Source organism: Artemia franciscana, chromosome 10 (genome assembly GCF_032884065.1).
Source record: "Artemia franciscana chromosome 10, ASM3288406v1, whole genome shotgun sequence".
In the NCBI taxonomy this organism is placed as follows: Eukaryota; Metazoa; Arthropoda; class Branchiopoda; order Anostraca; family Artemiidae; genus Artemia; species Artemia franciscana.
The window spans coordinates 19,173,438-19,194,810 of record NC_088872.1 but is presented as its reverse complement, the minus strand read 5'-3'; the positions used below and the strand labels follow the sequence as shown (position 1 = coordinate 19,194,810).

The window sequence follows — 21,373 nt, the reverse complement described above, 5'->3', positions numbered from 1 at the left end:
TCAATATCCAACTTGAAATGTCACAATAGGCTTGCATTTTCCAAAAGTTCGGGCCTTTGCCCCATGGCTGTTTTGTTTGCGCTCCATTTGAATTTTTTTTTACGTTTGTACCTTTTTTTTTAAAATGGCATATAAGAAATTTTCATGTGATACCATTTTTAGCCATGACTGGCCCCTGGACAAAAAATAGCACATGAGGATCACTTTTAGCTGTAAAAGAAAAGTTTAAATCGTAATATCCGTTCGAATGAGATCTCATCCAAAATTCAACGACCCATGGTTAGAAATAATCACCTATGGTGAAAAAGGCAATAGCAGAAACAAATAAATACGCGCTAAAACTAAATATCGGATTTTAGAGTTTTGGCATTGCTTAGTTTGCTATTAATCGCTCTTTACTTGATATACATATACGTGATATACGTTCTTAGATTTTTAGTTACTATGGGCTAAATTTTGTTCTTTACTAGGTCGCTTATAAGGGGGCGACAATGATTTTGTTACCACGAGCTGTTCGAAACACCATCATGAATAAGGTCTTTTGGTTCACAATCTTTCTAAATTTCTTCCTAGAGACAAAACAGATTAAACGGTCTTTTTTGTTATGTGAAGGAACAAAAATAGGCAATTGAAGGCTATAATAAGCGTAATTAATTCTTCATCCACTGTAATAAATTTCATTATTGCACTCACGAGCTGCAAATATCGATACAATTCGTATCGATGTTCAAATCCAAATTATATTCAGAATGCGTTTGATCCTTGGTCCAATAATTGCTGCATTATCACACTGTTCATCTGCATTATCACACTGAACATCGATACAATTCGTATCGATGTTCAAATCCAAATTATATTCAGAAAGCGTTTGATCCTTAGTCCAATAATTGCTGCATTATCACACTGTTCATCTTTTGAATATTACTGCTTTCAAATAGGAAATTGACTTGAGAACTTTAGATTACCTACTAAGCAATGCAACACATCTAGAGATACAAAATCAGTGTCTGACTAATTTATTGGGCAATTCCTACCTTATTCTCATTCATAGATAGTAATCACTTCTCTCTCTCACTCCCTTCTTCTCACTCTTTTTTCTTGTTTCTTTCTTTCTTTTTTCTGCAAACTTCTCTGAAGCTAAGAAACTATTTTTTTTTCAGGAATGTTTTCCTCGAAGAAAATGGAAAAGGGAAGTATGAAGGATCCTAGGAAGCGGTTAACTCGAGCTTCATTTAATAGTGAAGATTCAATTGTTATTAAACCTCTAGGTGTCAAAGAGTCATCATCAACGGGAATGTTCCTGCAGAATACAGCGTGTCTTTTTGCTGGAATAATAGGCTTCACGGCTTTCAGTGGTTTAAGTGGAATCATGGCTTCAACTACCAGCCACAGTAGTTATCTCCTTGTACCTGCTGTTCTTTGGGGAGTTGTAGCCTTTCTTGCTGGGATTTTTCCTGAAGGAAAAGAAAGAATTTTACGTAGGAATCACGAGCCATTGATTGACACTATCAGCTTCACTTCAATAATCGGAATTTTGAATTGTAAAAGAATCATTGGCTTAATTTTTACTGAAGTTACCCTTGGGCTTATGTTTGGCATTAGTACCACTATACTACAATGGTAATTTCCTTTTTATATAACTTCTCTTTCAGCTTTTTACTTTTTACTTTTGTTTTACTTCTCTTTCAGCTTTTTACTTTTTACTTTTGCTTTACTTCTCTTTCAGCTTTCAGAAATCGCTGTTAGAGATCGACTGTAGCATGAAAAGACATTAAATTGCTTAAAGAGCAAAAACTGGCAATTGCAAAAATATTTGTATATATTTTGACAAGGGATTAGAATAATTCAAAAACCTATAAAAAGAAAACCAAAATACAATTGATCATTGTATTTCTCACAGTGCTTCCATGAGGTCCCTATCTCTATATTTCTTATTCTTTTTCTTGAGTCCCATTGGCAAACGTAAGATTAGCCTTTACCGGGACCAACAAGGCCTAACTGCACAAAAAGTTTAAATTTCAGTCAACCTATATAAAGTTCTCCCTAGCTGACTTCAGGGTAAAAAATACAGCTATAATTTACTTGCAAGTACTCTCTAGAGTTTCTTTTTTATTTATCAACACATCAAAAGTGATCGACTAAATTTCATCAGGTGGTGATCGACTAAATTTCATCAGGGGGTGATCGGCTTCATCTGATCACCCGCTGACCTCCTGATTTCATCAGGAGATTATCGAATAAATTTATAGATTTATAAATTTACAGACAAGTAGCCATCCAAGAAGAAACAAAGCTCTGAGGATGAATGGCAACAACAACCAATATCCATGAATTCAACTAAATAGCTCTGAAAAAAAATAAAAGAAATAGATTAAATATAATAATAATAAACAAAATCAATGTAAAAATCAATATCCTAATAAATACTTCCTTAATCTTTTCTTAAATTGCTACTTTTATAGATACTATATGGTATCGAATAATAATTATACAAATGAACAGACATCATAGGTTAACATTCGATATAAAATCTTCAGTTGTCATGGCTGCAATACCAGCTTTTTCCTTTTTTAAATACCTGATACTCCAGGAGTTCCTTTTTTATCTATCAATTCATCAAGGATGATCCACTTAGTTTATTGACGACAGTTAGTCGTTTAAACTTGTTTGAAATTCTTATTGATTATACTTCTTTGCTAAAACGATTCATGTCCTTTGACCTGAAGTTCCTTGCAGATATGTAAGTTTACAACTTGGTCAATCCTCCATGAGCAACGGAAGCCAGTGAAATCATTTAACTTTATCTAAGTTTAAATGACTTCTTGATTTTACCCTTTGAATAAACATAAGGCATCATCCACAGCAGTGACCTTGAATAAAGTTGAAACTGTCGTATTTTTTATTATTTACCAGTTTGTCCTGTAATGTTTGGTAGCATTGCCCCTCGTAAATTAGCATCATAATGTACTAATAAATACGGACTAAGATTTTAAGTCGCCTTTTATTCGAATAGGCGCTTCAGTGTTTGATTTCTAGGGGGTGAAAGGTGTAGTAATTTCGGAATATGAGGGACAAATTTAAAATAAAGTAGGAAGTGAGCAATTTATATACAAAACAACAAATTTATAGGCTAAATCGGTCAAATCTCAAGGCTGGGAGGAGGAAGATAGGGACCAAGAAGCCCCATTACTACATGTGCAATGATTTACACTGTTTTCATTGATTCAAAAGAAATTCTAAGAAAAAAAGGTTGCGCAAATGACACAACAATCCACCCCCTTAGCAGGATTCTCTTGCTTGCTCCCTCGTCCAACCAAAAAATCAGAAAAATAAGCTTCAAAATTATCGATTCTCAAAGATATGCTAATCAAAGTCATTTTTCAGGCGATTAAATAAAGCTGAAATCTCTTGCATCACATTAACTGCTATATGTGTCATATTCGGTGTCCTCGCTCTGTCTACTGGAGCTCTAATTCCGAGTATAAATAAGAACATTGGATACTGGAACTTTTTTCTAATATCGCTTTGTTTTTACTCCATCAGATTCTTTGGTAAGAAATCTTCATTTTTATTTCGAATTAATTGTTCAAATTTTGAATTGATTCTAATTTATCTATCTCTTTTTTTTACACAAAAGTTAGAAAGGAAATAACCGTTTTTTACCATTTCTCTGTTCAATACTTTTCTCCCGTTTTGTTGCACGGATGCCTTCCTCTTACTCACTGTTTTAATTGGATTATAGTTGTGATTACAAGTTTATGATGTTATTAATGGAAATTTTAACTAAGTTCAAAATTTTGTTGAATGCAAAAACGCTGCTAAAAATCAATGCAGACGAAGTTACATTTCGCAAATAAAGATGAAAATGCAAATTAGTTTTTTACACTAAAAATACTTAAGGCCAACTAGACAAAATATGAACAATATGTTATTTTGGCCGATTTGTAGGTTCGAGAACAGTTTTCTTGTTCTTTAATTTTGTATGAGAGTTTCATCCTCTTTACAAAAGACTTGTATTGCTTTGTAGCTAATCTAAATACTAGTAGGGCTTCATGTCGTTCCTCTGACTCTGTAGTTTTTACTTTCTTTAAAAAACTAAATACACCCACCTTTCTAAGTTTACACTCATCATCAAAAGGACCCATTTTCGGTGGTAATGGTTTCAGGACTCGGCCTACCACTTCACGGAGAAATTGCGTCAGTGAGACTGTAACTATATTTGGGTCTAAAGAACTGTCACTTAAGCCTTTTAATTTATCCAAAATTTCTTCTGAACAAAATCGAGCCTTAAGTATTTTAGTTGCTTCCTCAGATCAATCCTGACGCAACATTTTTGCCCCTATGGCTTGAGCTATACAGCTAACATGGCGGAGAGAATCCAAATGAGACAGCCTACTAATTTGGAAAGAAAGTTTTATCAGAAAACGATTTGAACCCAGCATGTGGAGAACCTCAAAATCCAAAATGCAAATGCCAAACTCCACACCTACCAATGCATAATCAATAACACGGGATTGGCCCCGAGAGGCAAGTGTATTCACCTCTAATTTGGTCCTTGCCAAACCTTCGATTACAAATTGCTAATCCATCATCTTCACCATATGCTAATAAATTTCTCCCCCAGGTGTTTATTCGCCTAGACAAGTCGTCAGTGTTGCTTGACATCCTGGAGACCTCCGGTAGGATTCCTGAATTCGCATCTGAAAAAAAAATCAGCTTTTACCTCTAATAAATCGGAAATATTTTCATTAAATCACCTACTACAACCAGACGGTCCCCTGGAAACTTATGTGTTATAAAGCGCGTTTCTTCATGCAACACAAGCTACTTATCTTTAGAGGAGTGTAAACTGTTTTCAGGTGCAAGATATACAGAACCAACAATAAAAAAGGTATTTCCACACTTAAATTTACCCCAGACTATATTCTCAGATTGGCTGACAAGTCTTACGGCAGAAGAAAAGGACTTCCGATTCTATCGCAGAAACACTAGTGGCGACTTCGTGGATCAGGTTTAACTTAGCATCTATTTGTGATAATTTTTCTGGAATCACAGTGATCCCAGTTGATTATGCCATTTCCTATCTGTTCATAAACTTCCCAAAAACATTATAATGGGAATAAACAAGAAGAAAAGAAAACTTACTGGCGAGGGGGACAATTGAAACCCCCCCCCCCCACTCTCCAAAAATGCTTTACAATAGTCGACTTTGTCCACTTTGAATTGTTGACCCAATTTATAATGAACTTTGTCAGGTCAAATTACACTGTAATGTATAGCAATCAATCTATATATATATATATATATATATATATATATATATATATATATATATATATATATATATATATATATATATATATATATAAATAAGTTGTATGTGTGTTATGTCTGTCTGTCTGTCTGTCGAGTGACGTCATTTTTATGTGTCGACTGACGTCATGTTTGTCGACTGACGTCATTATAAGGATTGAGCTGTATGCGTCATGAAGTTGTTTGTCGACTGACGTCATGTTTGTCAACTGATGAAATTACAGACCGGGACACAAATGACGAACGGGACACAGGGAATATAAATGACGACCGGGAACCTCAAAGAGAAATTATAGACTGGGACACCGGGACACAAATCACGACCGGGACACAGAGATATGAATGACGACCGGGACACAGGGACACAACTACAACGGGGACGCCGGGGGCACAGGGAAGATATATAAATGACGACCGGGATACAGGGATTGTTCTAAGAGAAATTACAGACCGGGACACAAATGACGACCGGGACACTGGGACACAGGGAATATAAATGACGACCGGGACACTCAAAGAGAAATTACAAACTGGGACACCGGAACACAAATAACGACCGGGACACAGGGAATATAAATGACGACCGGGACACAGGGACACATCATTAGAATAATGAGGTATAGGTCTGAATACGGATTGTTTTTCCCATGGACAATTATATGTTGCATGTTCAAGAGTCAGTAAACCTGACAATCTATTTATATGCACAGACAATGGGACAGCGAAGAATGTTGTATATTCGCAAGTTTTACGTAGTTGAAAACATATATATATATATGTATATATATATATATATATATATATATATATATATATATATATATATATATATATATATATATACATATATATATATATATATATATATATATATACATATATATATATATATATATATATATATATATATATATATATATATATATATATATATATATATATATATATCTATCTATATATATAAAAATAAGTTGTCTGTCTGTGGATGTGTGGATGGATCAGGTGACGTCATGTTTCGGCTGACGTCATGAAATTAGTTGCCGTCATTTTTGCTTTGAAGGTGACGTCATTCAAGTTATATAAGACATATGTTCGCCGTCATGTTTCGGCTGACGTCATGAAGAAAAGAAAGCGTGCCGAGGAATCAGAGCAATCTGAAAGTTATCGCCTGGCATTCAGGTACAACCCAGTCGATGATTATAGCTTGAGTAGATGTGTTCAAATCGGGACAATGTCTAAAATTTGTCCCTATTGCAAGGCCTTGAAATTCAATGGTGAAACAATGGGAATGTGTTGCGCCTCAGGAAAAGTTAAACTTCCTCTATTGGCTGCACCACCAGAGCCATTGAAGACTTTCCTTACTGGAACTACGTCAGAATCTAAGCGTTTTTTGTCAAAAATCAGACAATACAACTCATGTTTCCAAATGACGTCGTTTGGAGCCCAAATCGAAAATCCGCCCCCATATTTCCGAATATTCTAAAAAATTATAAAAATAATAAATGGCTAAGTGAAAGAGCGATTCTCGCACCCAAGAATATAGACGTCCACGAAATCAACAATATTGTTTTGACCAAGATTCAAGACCAGGCAGTCCTTTACAAGTCAGTCGACACAGTTTTGGAACCAAATGAAGCGGTTAATTATCCATCTGAATTTTTAAATTCCATAGATCTTTCAGGGTTTCCACCACACGTGCTACAACTGAAAATAGGCGTACCAATAATATTGTTACGTAACATAAACCCACCAAAGCTTTGCAATGGCACTCGACTTGCCGTAAAAAAAACAATGGAAAACCTAATAGAGGCCACAATCCTGACAGGGCCTTTTGAGGGTGAGGCTGTTCTTATTCCTCGCATTCCCATGATTCCAACAGATCTGCCTTTTCAATTTAAAAGATTGCAATTCCCAATTCGATTAGCATTTGCAACCACCATCAACAAAGCTCAAGGGCAATCACTAGAAAAATGCGGTATAGATCTTAATACAGATTGCTTTACCAATGTACAATTGTATGTTGCATCTTTGAGGGTCGGTAAACCTGACAATCTATTTATACGCACAGACAATGGGACAGCGAAGACTGTTGTATATTCACAAGTTTTACGTAGTTAATTTGTATTGTATCTATCTATCTATCTATCTATATAAAAACGAGTTGTGTGTATGCATGTTTGTTTGTTTGTAAAAAGAGCGTTTGCATATGACGTCATTATTAGTACATACGGCTTTGTATATGGACAGACAATGGGAAAGCCAAGAATGTTGTATATTCGCAATTTTTACGTAGTTTGAAACACATATATAAATCTATCTATATTCACAGGTGGGACACAGGGACACAACTACAATGGCGCGTAACTAATATGGCGCGTAACTAATATGGCGCATAACTAATATGGCGCGTAACGACTTACGCGCGCGGGGGGGGCTTGGGGGGGGGCGCGAAGCGCCCCCACCAACTAGGTGTTGGGGTGGCGCGAAGCGCCACCCCAACAGCTAGTATATATATATATATATCTATTCACTGGTGGGACACAGGGACACAACTACAATGACGCGTAACTAATATGGCGCGTAACGTCTTACGCGCGCAGGGGGGCTTGGGGGGGCGCCAAGTGCCCCCACCAACTAGGTGTTGGGATGGCGCGAAGCACCACCCCAACAGCTAGTTTCAAATAAAATAGTTAAGTATAACCAGAAACTGGTGTTTCACATAGGTAACTCCAAGTACGCAGAGAATTTTTCAATAAATGATGAATTTTGAAAAAAATGGATAGCGTATTGATGATACATTTAGAAACATATCGCACCCATTTCGATTCTATGCACAACTTTTTTTTAAGAACTCACTTGTTCAGTCTTTGTGCTTTAGCTTATTTGGAGCTTGCATGCGTGCATAAGGGGTCCCTTGGACTTTCCCCCCCACCACCTTCAAATCTTTTATGATATAATTCTCGAATAAATTCTTGATAAGTAATCCTATTTAAATAAATAATCTTGAATAAATTGTTGGTACAATGCGTCTGTATTTGTTAGTGTTTTTGTTTTATCCTCTTTCCCCTAAAAATGGCAGTTCCTGCGCTTAGACCCATTTCGGACATTATATTAGCAAAATAGACTAAACAAAAAAAAAGTTTAAGTCTAAACAAAAAATATTAGAAAATCTGTCTTTCTAATACATATTTTTCAGAGCATCCAACTTAAAAAGAATATTACAGCCATACTTTTTCTGATAGTTTTTGTACACACAACTCGAGAATTACAACAGTTTTTGGTCTTTTAAATTAGATGGCGCTCACATTTATATTTCGATTCTCAAAAAAATAGGTGTTTTGCTATCAAGTTGACAGACTGGAAAAATTAAGAACGACTTTCACTAGTTAAAAGGACAAATTTTGACATAACTGGTAAATTCATCAAACAAAAGTCGTACATTAATGTGTTTTTAGAATAGTTTGCGTATGCAAAGTAGCTTTAATCTTCGGTCCCTATAGATATGTTAAACATACATGATTTTGTATCTTATAGAGATAAAAGTGCATTTTTGTAGTTCAATGGAGCAATCCAAACCGAAGATTTTCAGATCATTTTATTTTTTTTTAGAAGGGATGATGAATTTCTAATTCATCAATGCCAAAAGTATTTGGGGATTGAACCAAATTAAAAATCACACTAGGGATCGTTAAACTAGTCCATTAGCCTTTTTCTTTTTAATTTTTCCTTTTAATTACGATATAACTTCATAAAAATATTTTATTCTTTCGATCTAAATTTTGCAAGTCGACAGATCTCTGAGATTACGGCAGACAAAAAATTAATTCTTCGACACTGCAAGAAACTGCCATCCCAGAGAGAGGTTACAAGATTTAGTAAGTTTTCTTCAATGGGAAACAAAGGCACAAAAAAGGACAAAATATTGGGAATTTTTTCATTTCATTTATTTATCTGTTTTTTATTTCCAGACGACATGAAATTTTTAACACAGAGTTTCCCTACAGACTGTAGCACAATTTCTTTAGAATATTGGTTTTTCTATCGTGCTTTCGCACCATTTATAGATATATAAAAAATATATGTTAAATTCATCACCGAAATAGGATTGTTTATTAGGATCTTAAAATCATGTTTCTACATTGTAATACCAAAATAAATGTTCTAAAAGAATGCAGCCTAGACATTCTATGAATTCCAACTAGAAGTTATAAGAGGAAACTTTTATCTTATATTTATTCTGTCACATAACTTTCAAGCAATAAAGGTCCATGAAGGGACAATATGTCTAACTTCTACAACCAGTTCTTTCGTAAATCTGTCTTTTTCTCTAATAATTTCAAGATAATTTTAAGTCGAAACGATATATCGAAACATCCAGGGCAATGTAAGTTAAGTAAAGAGTGACCCTTTCTAATAGTAGCTGAAGCTCTAAAAGGCAGAAGTCTGAAAGGGATGCATGCTACATCATAGGAATCTATTTTTACGTGGATTCCAAATAGGAAACTTTCGTCAACTTTAAAGACGCTCATCAATAGCTATTAACATTATTAAACTAGAACGTTTTTATGGTTTTAGAGAAATAGGCCCAAAAAGGATGACAGAGTGGTCCCTAAACTATTTTGTAGTCTCTAAAAAGTGAGCAATTAATATAGACTATTCTTTGCTAATTTTACTGAGCTACTTCAATGAAAGCAACATACTCTAGATCTTTCGTGGGGGGATGGGGAGATTGGCTGGCTTCAATAGAATACTTTTAACGCTTTGTTTCCCAAATGCAAACCAGAAGTGAACCTTGTCACTAGCAGTTGAAAAACCAAAATTGTTTTGATTAAAGAAAACAAAATAGCGATGCAACGCCCAGAAATCATCCTAACTATGAGAGGGTTGTCACCCCTTCGGCCACCAGTTCTTTTGGGTGATGTTTAATTTAATTTAATATGCAACATTTGGTGAATGAAAGGGTCAAATTGGTCAATCACAAACTAGACTTCAGGTTAAAAACGGGATGTTGAAATATCTACCCCTCTCAAACAAGCAGTAATAATTCCTTCTAAAAATCTCACTAAGGAGTAACTTTATACCTTATAGCCAAACGCGAAGCTCACCCTCTCCCAATCCCACTCTTTAACTTGGTGTTTGCATTTAGATTTATTAATTGTAAGAGAAATAAACCCAAAAGAGGGCGTTCATTTTCAAAATACTAGGATAAAAAACTAAAAATTTAGCCTGGAAACGTGGCGGGGCGTGAAGAGACGTGAGGAGGAAAACAAAATTTTGCATTAAATTGTCTTTAAAATTAAAAGACAAATTTTAAATAAAAGCAACAATTAGGGTTAGAGCTTAAACTAACAGAATTATCCTAGATATATGCGCAATGAAAAACATCACGATAAACTATACACTATACACGATAAATTTTTATTTGTGATTTCCTGAAACTTTCTTTTTAAATACAGCAAGGATAATCATCTATTAAATGTAGAGTATTTATTTAGGGTTTGTTTTTCAAAGTATTTGAGCTAAGTTTTTTATTGTTTAGACCAAAAACAACCAAAGGAAGCACTTTAATTTTCGAAGCAAGTTAATAAAAAGTTTTAATTTAGGGGAGAAAATGGCTGAGGAGGTTTTAAACCCCTTTCGTATTTTGGGTAAATCTTTATGTGTCTTAACGTTGATATTCACTTTCATCCAAGGAGGGAATAAGGTCCTTGAAGGATTTTAATTGGACTTTAGTATATCCACTAAGGACTTTTGTAGTCCTTTTCCATTCATTAATTTAAAAAAACTTTCCAAAAAAGAAGTTTTCTAAAGAAAAGTAAAGGACATATTAAACTTAAGATCAAAAGAAATAGAACCTGCAATAACTCAAACTCAAAACGACCAGAAATTACTATTAAAGAATAAATGAAACACTAAACGAACAGAAATTAAATAATCAGTCATAGCAAACAATCAAATAATGATTACTGTTATAAATGATTAAATAAATCTTAAAATGACTGAAATTTAAATTGAATATGCAAATCCAGCTTGGAATGAACAAAAATCTCTACAAAAAGGAGTTCGGATTTTGCCTCCTTCTTTCACTTTAAAAGTCTGACTCATTTATGTTAGTAATTATTGTTTGTTTGTTTTCTACAATTGTTTATTTAATTTATGTTTTTTTTTGGGTTTCATTTATGCCTCAATAGCAAAATATTTTTGTTCATTTTAAGCTTGACTTGTATATTCTACTTAAGCTTTACTCGTTTTGCGATTTATTTATCTGTCTATATTAGTACCTGTTGTATGTTTTTTGCTATGATTGTTTATTTAATTTCTGTTCGTTTTGGTTTCATTCATTCTCTAATAGTAATTTCTGGTTGTTTTGAGTTTGGTTTATCGCAGGTTTCTATTTCTTCTGATCTTATGTTTTAATATGACCTTTACTTTTCTTTAGAAAACTTCCGTTTTGGAAAGTTTTTTTTAATTAATTTCTGTTCGTTTTTAATTGCCAAAGTTTCAAGTTTTTCACAATTTCCTATTTCAAAACATTTTTTTATTCGAGAATAAATTAACAGTTTTGGTTAGAACTACTAAATTAAACTGAATATTAAATATATAACGATATTAATCGCGGAAAGCTCACCAGCTCAACATTTTGTTTCATCCAGGCCGAATTTAAAGCTTTGACGCCTCTGGGTCCAAGCGTTTTTGCCGCTCCGTTTTTGCAAAATTTTCGTGGAAATCTAAAAAAATTTGGGAATAGTTTAAACCGCAGATCCTAATAGGCTTATTGGTAAATCCTGGTCTGGTTTCACTGCAATTTTCATTTTATTTTTTAAACTTGTACCGTTAGAGAAATGGGCTGTAACCATACTCTTGTTTGTAGTGTTGACACCATTTCGTAGAAGTGCACAGCCCTTACTCCCTGAAAACGACCGCGGTCTAACAATCTATCCTTAATCCAATTCTTATTTTTGTTTGAATTTTGTTCTCCCAATTATTATTATCCCAATTACTTAAGTAAGAGAATGATAATTTTAAGAAAAAGAATTAGTTATTTATGATATTTTTACCGTTAGGGAAACGGGCAGCAGCCATACTCTTGTTTGTAGTGAAGACACCATTCATTAGAAATACCTAACCTCTACTCCTTGAAGAGGACTGTGGTCTAACAATCAATCCTTAATTCAATTCTCACTTGTCTTCGAATTCTGTTCTCAAAAATTATTATAATCAATAAAAAGGTAAACTAATTTTGCCGAACTTGTAGCCACTTAAGTAAGAGAATCATAACTCGAAGTAAGAGAATTGGTTATTTAAGTAACAGAATGATACTTTCACAGTTTGGGAAACGGACAGTAGCCTTACTCTTGTTTGTAGTGAAGACACCATTCATTGAAGTACATAAGCCCAATTCTTTAGAAAGAATTGAAGAGAAAACTTTCGGAGCGCTTTTTTTTAAATAATTTTTGTTCGTTTTTGATTGTAAAAAGTTTCAAGTTTTTAAAAACTTGCCATTCCAAAATAAGATTTTTTTTCAACAACAAACTTTCAGCAAAGTATCAAAACTAGTATCAAAGTACCAAAGTATCAAAGTAAAGAAAGGATTAAAGTTAACAAGGTATCAAAGTAAACCAAGTTTTAAAGTAACAATAAGCAACTTGCAGAACTTATAGCCCTTGCACCGTAAATCGGAGTTACCACGTAAATCACTAAATCCAAGTATCAAAGTAAACAAAGTATCAAAGTAACAATAAACAATAATTGAGTTCCGTAACTCAGAGCCATTTCCCTGGGCTTGGGGGGAGTCTACCCTGAAATCATAGTTATTTAGCCTTTGAAATATTCTGAACGAAATGGCTATTTCCAAATTTTGACCGGATGCCCTTCGGGAAAATGAAACGTGGGCTAGTTGAGCATTGATCACTTTTGACTCTCAAGAAAGAGCTAGAAGTTTCAATTTCCGATCGAATGAGCCCCCTCCAAAGCAAATACACCCCCCCCCCCTTTCCACATAACCTTATTTTCTAATAATGGGCAACTTACACAAGTTATAATCCTTGTGCCGGGGGATAGGGAAGATTTCTCAACCCCTTATTTACAGGAATTTGAATTTTGGGCCATCTTGAACAAAATGGCTATTTCAAAATTTTAATACGATGAATTAGGAGTAAAAAGGCACAACGGGGGGGGGGGGTGCTTGTTGCTTTTTGATCACTTTCAATTCCTAAGATCTTTAAACTGAAATAAGTTACAATTCCTGTGCCGGGTGCTATGGAGGATTTCTCAACCCCTAATTTATAGTAATTTGAATTTTGGACTATTTTGAACAAAATGGCAAAATTATTGTCGAATGTATTGGGGGTTATAACGTGATGGGGGGGGCTGATACCATCTGATCACTTTTGATGACTCTTAAAAAAGTAACTAGAACTTTCAGTTTCCAATCAAACGAACCATCTCTGAAATTTATACGATCCCCCCTAACATAAAACCTTATATGCCCTCGGGGCAGAGCTTATAACTCTTGCCCTTGGGCTCTGGAGGGATGTGTCGACCCGGAGTTTTTTTTATATGATCTTTAAACTATTTAGAATAAAAAAGCTACCTCAAAATTTTGATTGGATTCACTTCAATGAAAAGGGCCTTAGGGGGGGGGCTAGTTGCCCTCCGGTCACTTTTGACTCTTGAGAAGGGCTCTAAAAATCTGATTTACAATCTAATAAGCTTCCTCCGAAGTTTATACGACCATCTCTTCCATAAAAACCTTATATGCCCCCAGGGCACACTTTACAACAGCTTTCCCGGAATCTCGGAGAGGGATTGGTTTTATCCTTGGAGTTTTGTTATAGTATCTTTGGTCTATTTTAAACAAAATGGCTATATAAAAATTTCGATTGGATGCATTTGGGGAAAAGAAAGTTGGGAGAGAGGGGGGGACTTGTCGCCATCGGATCATTTTTGACTCTTAAAAGGTGAATTAAACTCTTAAAAGGTGAATTAAAACTTTCAATTTCTAATCATTTGAACCCCCTCCAAAGTTTATACGACCACCTCTTCCATAAGAACCTTATATGCACCCGTGGCATAAGTTACAACCCTTTCCCTGACTCTGGGTGGGGGGATGTTGAAAACGAAGTTTTTGTTATGGACTGTTTCAAACGAACTGGCTGTCTCATAATTTTAATTTTATGCATTTAGGGAGGAGGTTTTTTTTCGGGGGGGGGGGGGGGGTTGTACCCTCCGCTAACTTTTTACTCGTAGTAAGGTAACTATAACTTTCAATTTCCAATCAAATGAGTCACTTTCGAAATTTACACGGCCATCCCTTACATAAAAACCGTATACGCCTCCGAGGCATAACTTACAACACTTGCCCCTGGACTTTTGGGGGCTGTGTGGACCCCGGAGTTTTTGTTATCCAATGTCTGAGTTATTGAAAAATAAGTGGTTCTCTCAAAATTTGTGTCGGATGAATTTGAGGAGAGACGGCTAAGACGGTTGCGCTCGGATCTCTTTCTGACTCGTCAGAAAGTGAACTAAAACTTTCAATTTCTAATCAAATGAGCCACCTTCAAAGTTTTTACTACCGCCCCTTACATAAAAATCTATGTCTCCAGGGCATAACTTAAAACACTTGCCCCCGGGCTCTGGAGGTTTGTGTCGACCCCCGAGTTTTGAACTATTTTAAAAAATGGCTATCTCAAAATTTATATCGGGTGGTTTTGACGAAAAAGGGCGGGGGGGGGACTAGTTGCCCTCGGATCTCTTTTGACTCTTAAAACGTGGAACTAGAACTTTCAGTTTCCAATCAAATGTGCCCTCTCCGAAGTTTGTACGAGTATCCCTGCCATAAGAACGATATATGCCCCCAGAGCATAACTTACAGCGCCTGCCCCCGGGCCTGGGGGGTTGTGTCGATATCACAGTTTTTCTTATCTGACCTTTGAACTGTTTTTAACAGAATGGTTATTTGAAAATTTACATCAGATGGGTTTGGGGGAAAAAGAGCGTGGAGGGGCTAGTTGCCCTCAGATCCTTTTTGACACTTAAAAAGTGAACTAGAACTTTCAGTTTCCAATCAAATGAACCCTCTCTGAAATTTATACGAACATCCCTTTCATAAGTACCATATATGCCCCATGTACGTAACTTACAACACCTGCCCCCGGGCCCTGGGAGGTTGTGTTGACACCGGACTATTCGTTATCTGATCTTTGAACTATTTTAATAGAATGGCTATCTCAAAATTTGTACCGGATTGGTTTGGGGAAAAAGGGCATGGGGGGACTAGCTGCCCTCCAATCTCTTTTGAATCTTAAAAAGTGAACTAGAACTTTCAACTCTCCGTCAAATGAGCCCTCTCTGAAGTTTATACGAGTATCCCTTCCATAAAAACCTTATATGCCCCGGGTCATAAATTACAACGCCTGCCACCGAGCGCTGAGTGATTGTGTCTACCCTGGAGGTTTTTTTAATATAATCTTTGAACTATTTTTAATAAAATACTATCTCAAAGTTCTTATCGGATGGGTTTGAGGAAAATAGGGCTTGGAGGATGAGGCTAGTTGCCCTCCGATCTCTTCTGACTCTTAAAAAGTGAAAACGAACATCCAGTTTCCAATAAAATGAGCCATCTCTGAAGTATATTCGAGCATCACTTCCATAAGAAACATGTATGCCCCCAGAGCATAGCTTACAACGCCTGCCTCTGGGCCCCGGGGGATTGCGTAAACACCAGGGTTTCTGTTTTCTAATTTTTGAACTATTTTTTAAAGAACCGGCTATCTCAAAATTTGAATCGAATGGGCTTGGGAAAAAGGCCGTGGGGTGGGCTAGTTGCCCTCTGATATCTGACCTTTGAAGTATTTTTGTAAAATGGCTATCTCAAAATTTTTATTGGATGGGTTTGGCGGGAAAGGGTGGGGGCGCAAGTTACCCTCGGATCTCTTTTGACTCTTAAAAATTGAACTAGAACTTTCAATTTCCGTTCAAATGAACCCTCTGTGAAGTTTATGCTAGCATCCCTTTCATAAGAACCATATACGCCCCCAGGCCGTAACTTACAACACCTATCCCCCGGGCCCTAGGCTGTTGTGTTGACACCGGAGTTTTTGTTTTCTAATTTTTGAACTGTTCAAAAAGAACCGGCTATCTCAAAATTTGTATCGGATGGGTTTGGGAAAAAAAGACGTGGGGAGCTAGTTGACCTCCGATATCTTTTGACTGTTAAAAAGTGAACTAGAACTTTCAATTTCCAATCTAATGAGCCCTCTATGAAGTTTATATGAGCATCCCTTCAACAAAAACCATATTTGCCCCCTGGCATAACTTAGAACGCCTGCCTCCAGGTCCCAGGGAGTCTTATCGACACTGCAGTTTTTCTTGTATGACCTTTGAACTATTTTCAACAAAATGCCTGTCTCAAAATTTTTATTGGATGGGTTTGGGGGAAAAAGGTTTGGATGCCTAGTTACCCTCGGATCTCTTTTGACTCTCAAAAAGTGAACTAGGACTTTCAATTTCCAATCAAATGAGCCTTCTCTGAAGTTTACACGAGCATTCCTTTCATAAGGAAAGTATATGTCCCCTGGGCATTACTTAAAACGCTTGCCCCCGGGTCTCTGGGCTCTCTCGACACCTGAGTTTTTGCTATCTGACCTTTGAACTATTTTTAACAAAATGGATATTTCAAAATTTTTATCGGATGTATTTCGGAAAAACGAGTGTGGAGGGGCTAGTTACTCTCCAATCTATTTTGACTTTCAAAAACTGAACTAGAACTTCCAATTTCTAATCAAATGAACCCTTCAGATGTTTATACGAGCATCTCTTACTTAAGAACCATATATGCCCCCAGGTAATAACTTACAACACCTGACCCCTGGGCCTGGGGGGTATTGTCGACATCGGAGTTTTGTTATATGATCTTTGAAATATTTTTAATAAAATAACTATCCCAAATTTTATCGGATACATTTGGGAAAAAGGGCGTGGGAGGACTAGTTGCCCTCTGATCACTTTTGACTCTTAGAAAGAGCGCTAGAACTTCCGAGCTCCAATCAAATGAGCCCCCTCCAAAGTTTTTGCAACGACCCCATCCATATGAAGTGTCTCTGGAAAAAAAGTGGGACTACGTCAAACAAAACCGAAACATAAGATGGATATAGAAGAAGGAAAGCCATCGTAAGAACGCTTAATTCTTGCTGCATTCTTACCTATATTCATATTTTTCATATATGAGGAAATGCAAGAAACATGCCCTTATGTGGCCCACAAGCCAGCCATAAAAAAAAAGCCAAAAATAGGCTCGAAACAAATTAGGGAGTGCTAATGGTGACCACGGCAATATAATTATTTTTTAACACCCTTATTGTCACCTTGCCTGACTGCCGTGCTTAACACAAAAGAGGCACAATTTGGCTATTTAAAGATAGAATTCTTTATTAGAACACGTCTAATAAAGATAGAATTAGTCGCTAATTTCTATGGTAAATTTGAGAAGGCTATTCAATATTCAGTGAAAGAAGATAGGTGGAATGCATGGGTGACTTCTTGGTCGTAAAAATGTTTATTAAAAAAAAAAAAGCTTTGTGTTTACTATTGAGGATTTTAATGACGCCCATTTTTTTGTTAATTTTTTTTGGATTTTAGTTATTCTATTAAAGAGTAAGACTGAGCAACATGAAAACCCTTAAATAAATTTTTAAAATGAGCTAGGTTTTTAGTGATAATTATATTAGTGCAGGATTAATCTTTCATCTAAGCAGAGAAAAAAAGAGCATTTTTAACATTCAGGACAGCGATACTGAATGGAATCTTTTTCAGACTTTTTGGGTTAGAGACACTAAAAACTTACCCTAGACTTCAGACTGAAATGTATGCAGTCCTGCTTTCAATGTCACATTCCTCCTCCATGGCAACATTGCCTAAAAGCTGTTCAAAATACTAGACAAATTAGACAAACTAATGTGACACCAGTAGATTTACTTTAAGAAAATTTCATAACATTTTAAACCATCGCTTATTGTTATACCAGGAGCATATTCTTAAGTGCTTCATGTCTCTGATGAATCGTCAGAATAGTATTCATTTTTTGCAATCAAAAAGTATGCACAAATGAGCAGCATTTCTCTTAAATGCAGTACACTCCTCCTTTCCTCCACCCACCAACAAAAGTTGTTGAAATCTCTAGCAGAAAATGTGGTCAGAAATAATTCAAAGACAAATTACCAACCAGTTGCAATAGCCCTACTTGTGTAATAAGCTTGGATATGTTTATTTTTATGTAGAACTTGGGTAATAAACGTGGATATCCCTATTTCTAATAAATAGCTTGTTCAGAGAACATAGCAACTGAGTCACGAACGCTAAACTTGTTTTTGTTGTGAAAGTTGGGATGCCTGACTCCTCTGTACCAGGGACTTGCGGTCTTACTTTTCGGGCTATTTTGTAAAGTAATTTTGTGGCCCTTTTTGGACCCCATCTTCTGGCGGACCAACATGTTTTTCATGCTTTGGCGTTCACTTGGTTCAAAGACCTTGGCCAGGATTCAGGCCGGTAAAAGTAGTTTCTCGGCTTCATTTTCTGGGAAAATATTTGTTTTTCACAATTCTTCATTGTACATTGGAGTTCTCTTATTCCAAAGAATTAAGGATATCAAGTTCCATGCAGTTAAAAAAAATTGATCTTTTTTTGGGCCTCATTGCCAGGTGAATCAGTATTTTTAGAGGGGGGGGGGGGTCTAAACATTTTTCAGGTATAAATTTCGAGGTAAGAGAAAAATGTGTTTTTGACAATTTTCAAGTTCCAGTTTTGTTGGGTCCGTGTTTCCAACTTTTTTTTCATATTTATGGTTGCCTTAGAACACAAATTTACAGATATAAGTTTCAAGCTGTTAGAAAAAGTTTTTGTTTCTTTTTCGGACTCTACTTTTGGGTTACCAACTTTTACTATTTTTCTTCTGCATTGGTTTTTTTTCTCAAGTACTTAAGGATATAAATTTCAAGCCAATCGGAAAGCAAAATTTTCATTTTCCTTGGCTTCGTTTTTGAGAGTCCCTGTCACGAGACTAAATTTTTTCTTTTATAGTAATGTCTGCTTCTCCAATACACTTATTAGTTTGGATCTATTAAAAAAAAATCGGCTGTCTTTTGTATTACACTTCCAGTCAAGTCGAAAGTTTCCAGTCAAAGTTTTCTTTACTGGAATGCCCTTAGCTCATGGAATTTCAGATGTGACCTATATACCAATTGAAAGTGTTTTTTTTTTTTTTTTTTTTTTTTTTTTTACGGCGCATCAAGAACTCCGTTATTGAAGAGCGAAGGGGAAGAAACGGCACCTTGAAGGGTACTTTTTTCGACATTGACAATAAAATTATAGTGGTTGGAGCGTAGACTTGAGAACAGTCAGCTTTAGATAATGTATGCACTATTAAGCGAACAGTAAGACAAGAAAACATGTCTCAAAGGGGTTGCGAACAATAAGACAAGAAAACATGTCTCAAAGGGCTTTGATATATGAAGGACTCACTTCCCGTTTTGCTACATGAAGTAGCATAGTGGCGTGAATGGGAGAATCGAACGCTTTACGAACATCATGTCTGGCTAACACGAGAGTTTCACCAGATAGATAAGCACCGGTCAATGCGTTTGTGAAAACCGACAAAGCGTGGGCACAACCAAAACGTGGCTGGAATCCAAATTGATAATGTCAAACATAGCATTTCGTGTTTAGACAGCCAATGAACAGGAAGTTCAAAAGCCTTACAGAAGGTAGAAGCCACCGTTATAGGACGGAAAGGAGATCACTGGATGGCGAGCTTACCTTTCTTTGGAATTGGAGTGAGATCTCCAATCGAGAAATAAGAAGGTACAACTCCTTGTGTAACAATCATCTGCATCAAAAGAGCAATATGGTTTACCAGCAGCTTGCTTGCATGCAGAATGTTAAGAGTGCACACTTTATCGATGGCAGAAGATTTCTTACCATTTAGGTGTTGGATTACTCGCAGTACAAAATCAACCGAAACAACAAAATTCTCCGTACGGCAACTAGACAAAAATTTATCAAGTTTATCTTCATATTCAGACTGTAGGGTGGCATCTGGCAGGGAGAATTCAGCAGAGAAGGAGGAATTGCACTCGGAATCAGGAATATCTTGAGCAGATAGGTGACCGCTAGGAGGATATCTTGATACATTTATCTAGAAGAGACTTTGGGACAGAGAAGTTTGCTGGGACGTCTCTTCAACTTTCTGGTCCATGTGGATATATATTTCTCTTGCAAACTTTTTTTTTGGTAGAATGACGAATTTCAGAAACCCAGCCAGAGTGAGGATGGTCAAACTGTAGTCACACTGGAGCCGAGATACCCGAGGTACTATTCTTAGCATTGTTGGCAAGTTTGTTCGCTACAGGCTTTGACTTAACAACAGGTTTTCATTCCGAGGCCGATTTTTTAAGTTCAGCTATTTCACCTGAGGCCTCAGGGCTAGGTTTATTGATAAAGTCATTACAAGCACTAGGTGAGGCCAGGTTTGCAGTACAGTTATTTAGTAAAACGACAAGCGTAGGAGCTGGGGCAGGGTTAGTAGTAACGCTGGTATCAATTCTAGCTAGCCAAACAGGGCCCGAATGCGTTGTATTCTCTAAAAAGCTGTCAATTTTTAGAGAGAGCTCATTGAATTTCGAGAATAAAGTACCGAGACTGCCTCTCCGGTTGTTGGAGTTTCAGAAGGCGAGAAGATTACCAAACTGGGCAAAATCCCCAAGTGCCACACAGGAAAAAACCGTCAGCTTTTTCTTACCAGGGACTTGTAAAGAACGAACTACGTTGTCATCGCTGTTACGCAAGACACCCTTCAAAATATATTTGACACAGTCTAGTAGATCTCTAAGCGTTTACTTGGTAGCTTTCATCATTGCCTTGACCTGTCAGCCTTTTATAATAGTCTTTTTTACAACTAAATTTTACCATATCATCAGTTAAGGTTTAAGACTTCAGTATAGCATAGAATTAAGACTTCAACGAACTACGTTATCACTGCTACTCAAGGCACCCATTAAAGTATTTT

The 21,373-nt window shown here is 36.2% G+C and overlaps 1 protein-coding gene across 5 annotated transcripts in view; it reads left to right on the top strand.

Annotated features, from left to right (window-relative positions):
- The window catches only part of LOC136031877 (uncharacterized), a 195,430-nt gene that overhangs the window by 92,785 nt on the left and 81,272 nt on the right, over positions 1-21,373 (top strand). For all 5 annotated transcript variants that reach the window (XM_065711815.1, XM_065711819.1, XM_065711817.1 and 2 more), the window contains exons 6-7: positions 1,161-1,620; positions 3,385-3,551. In XM_065711815.1, coding sequence (XP_065567887.1) covers positions 1,161-1,620; positions 3,385-3,551 — 627 coding nt within the window. The remainder of the gene's footprint in view (positions 1-1,160; positions 1,621-3,384; positions 3,552-21,373) is intronic.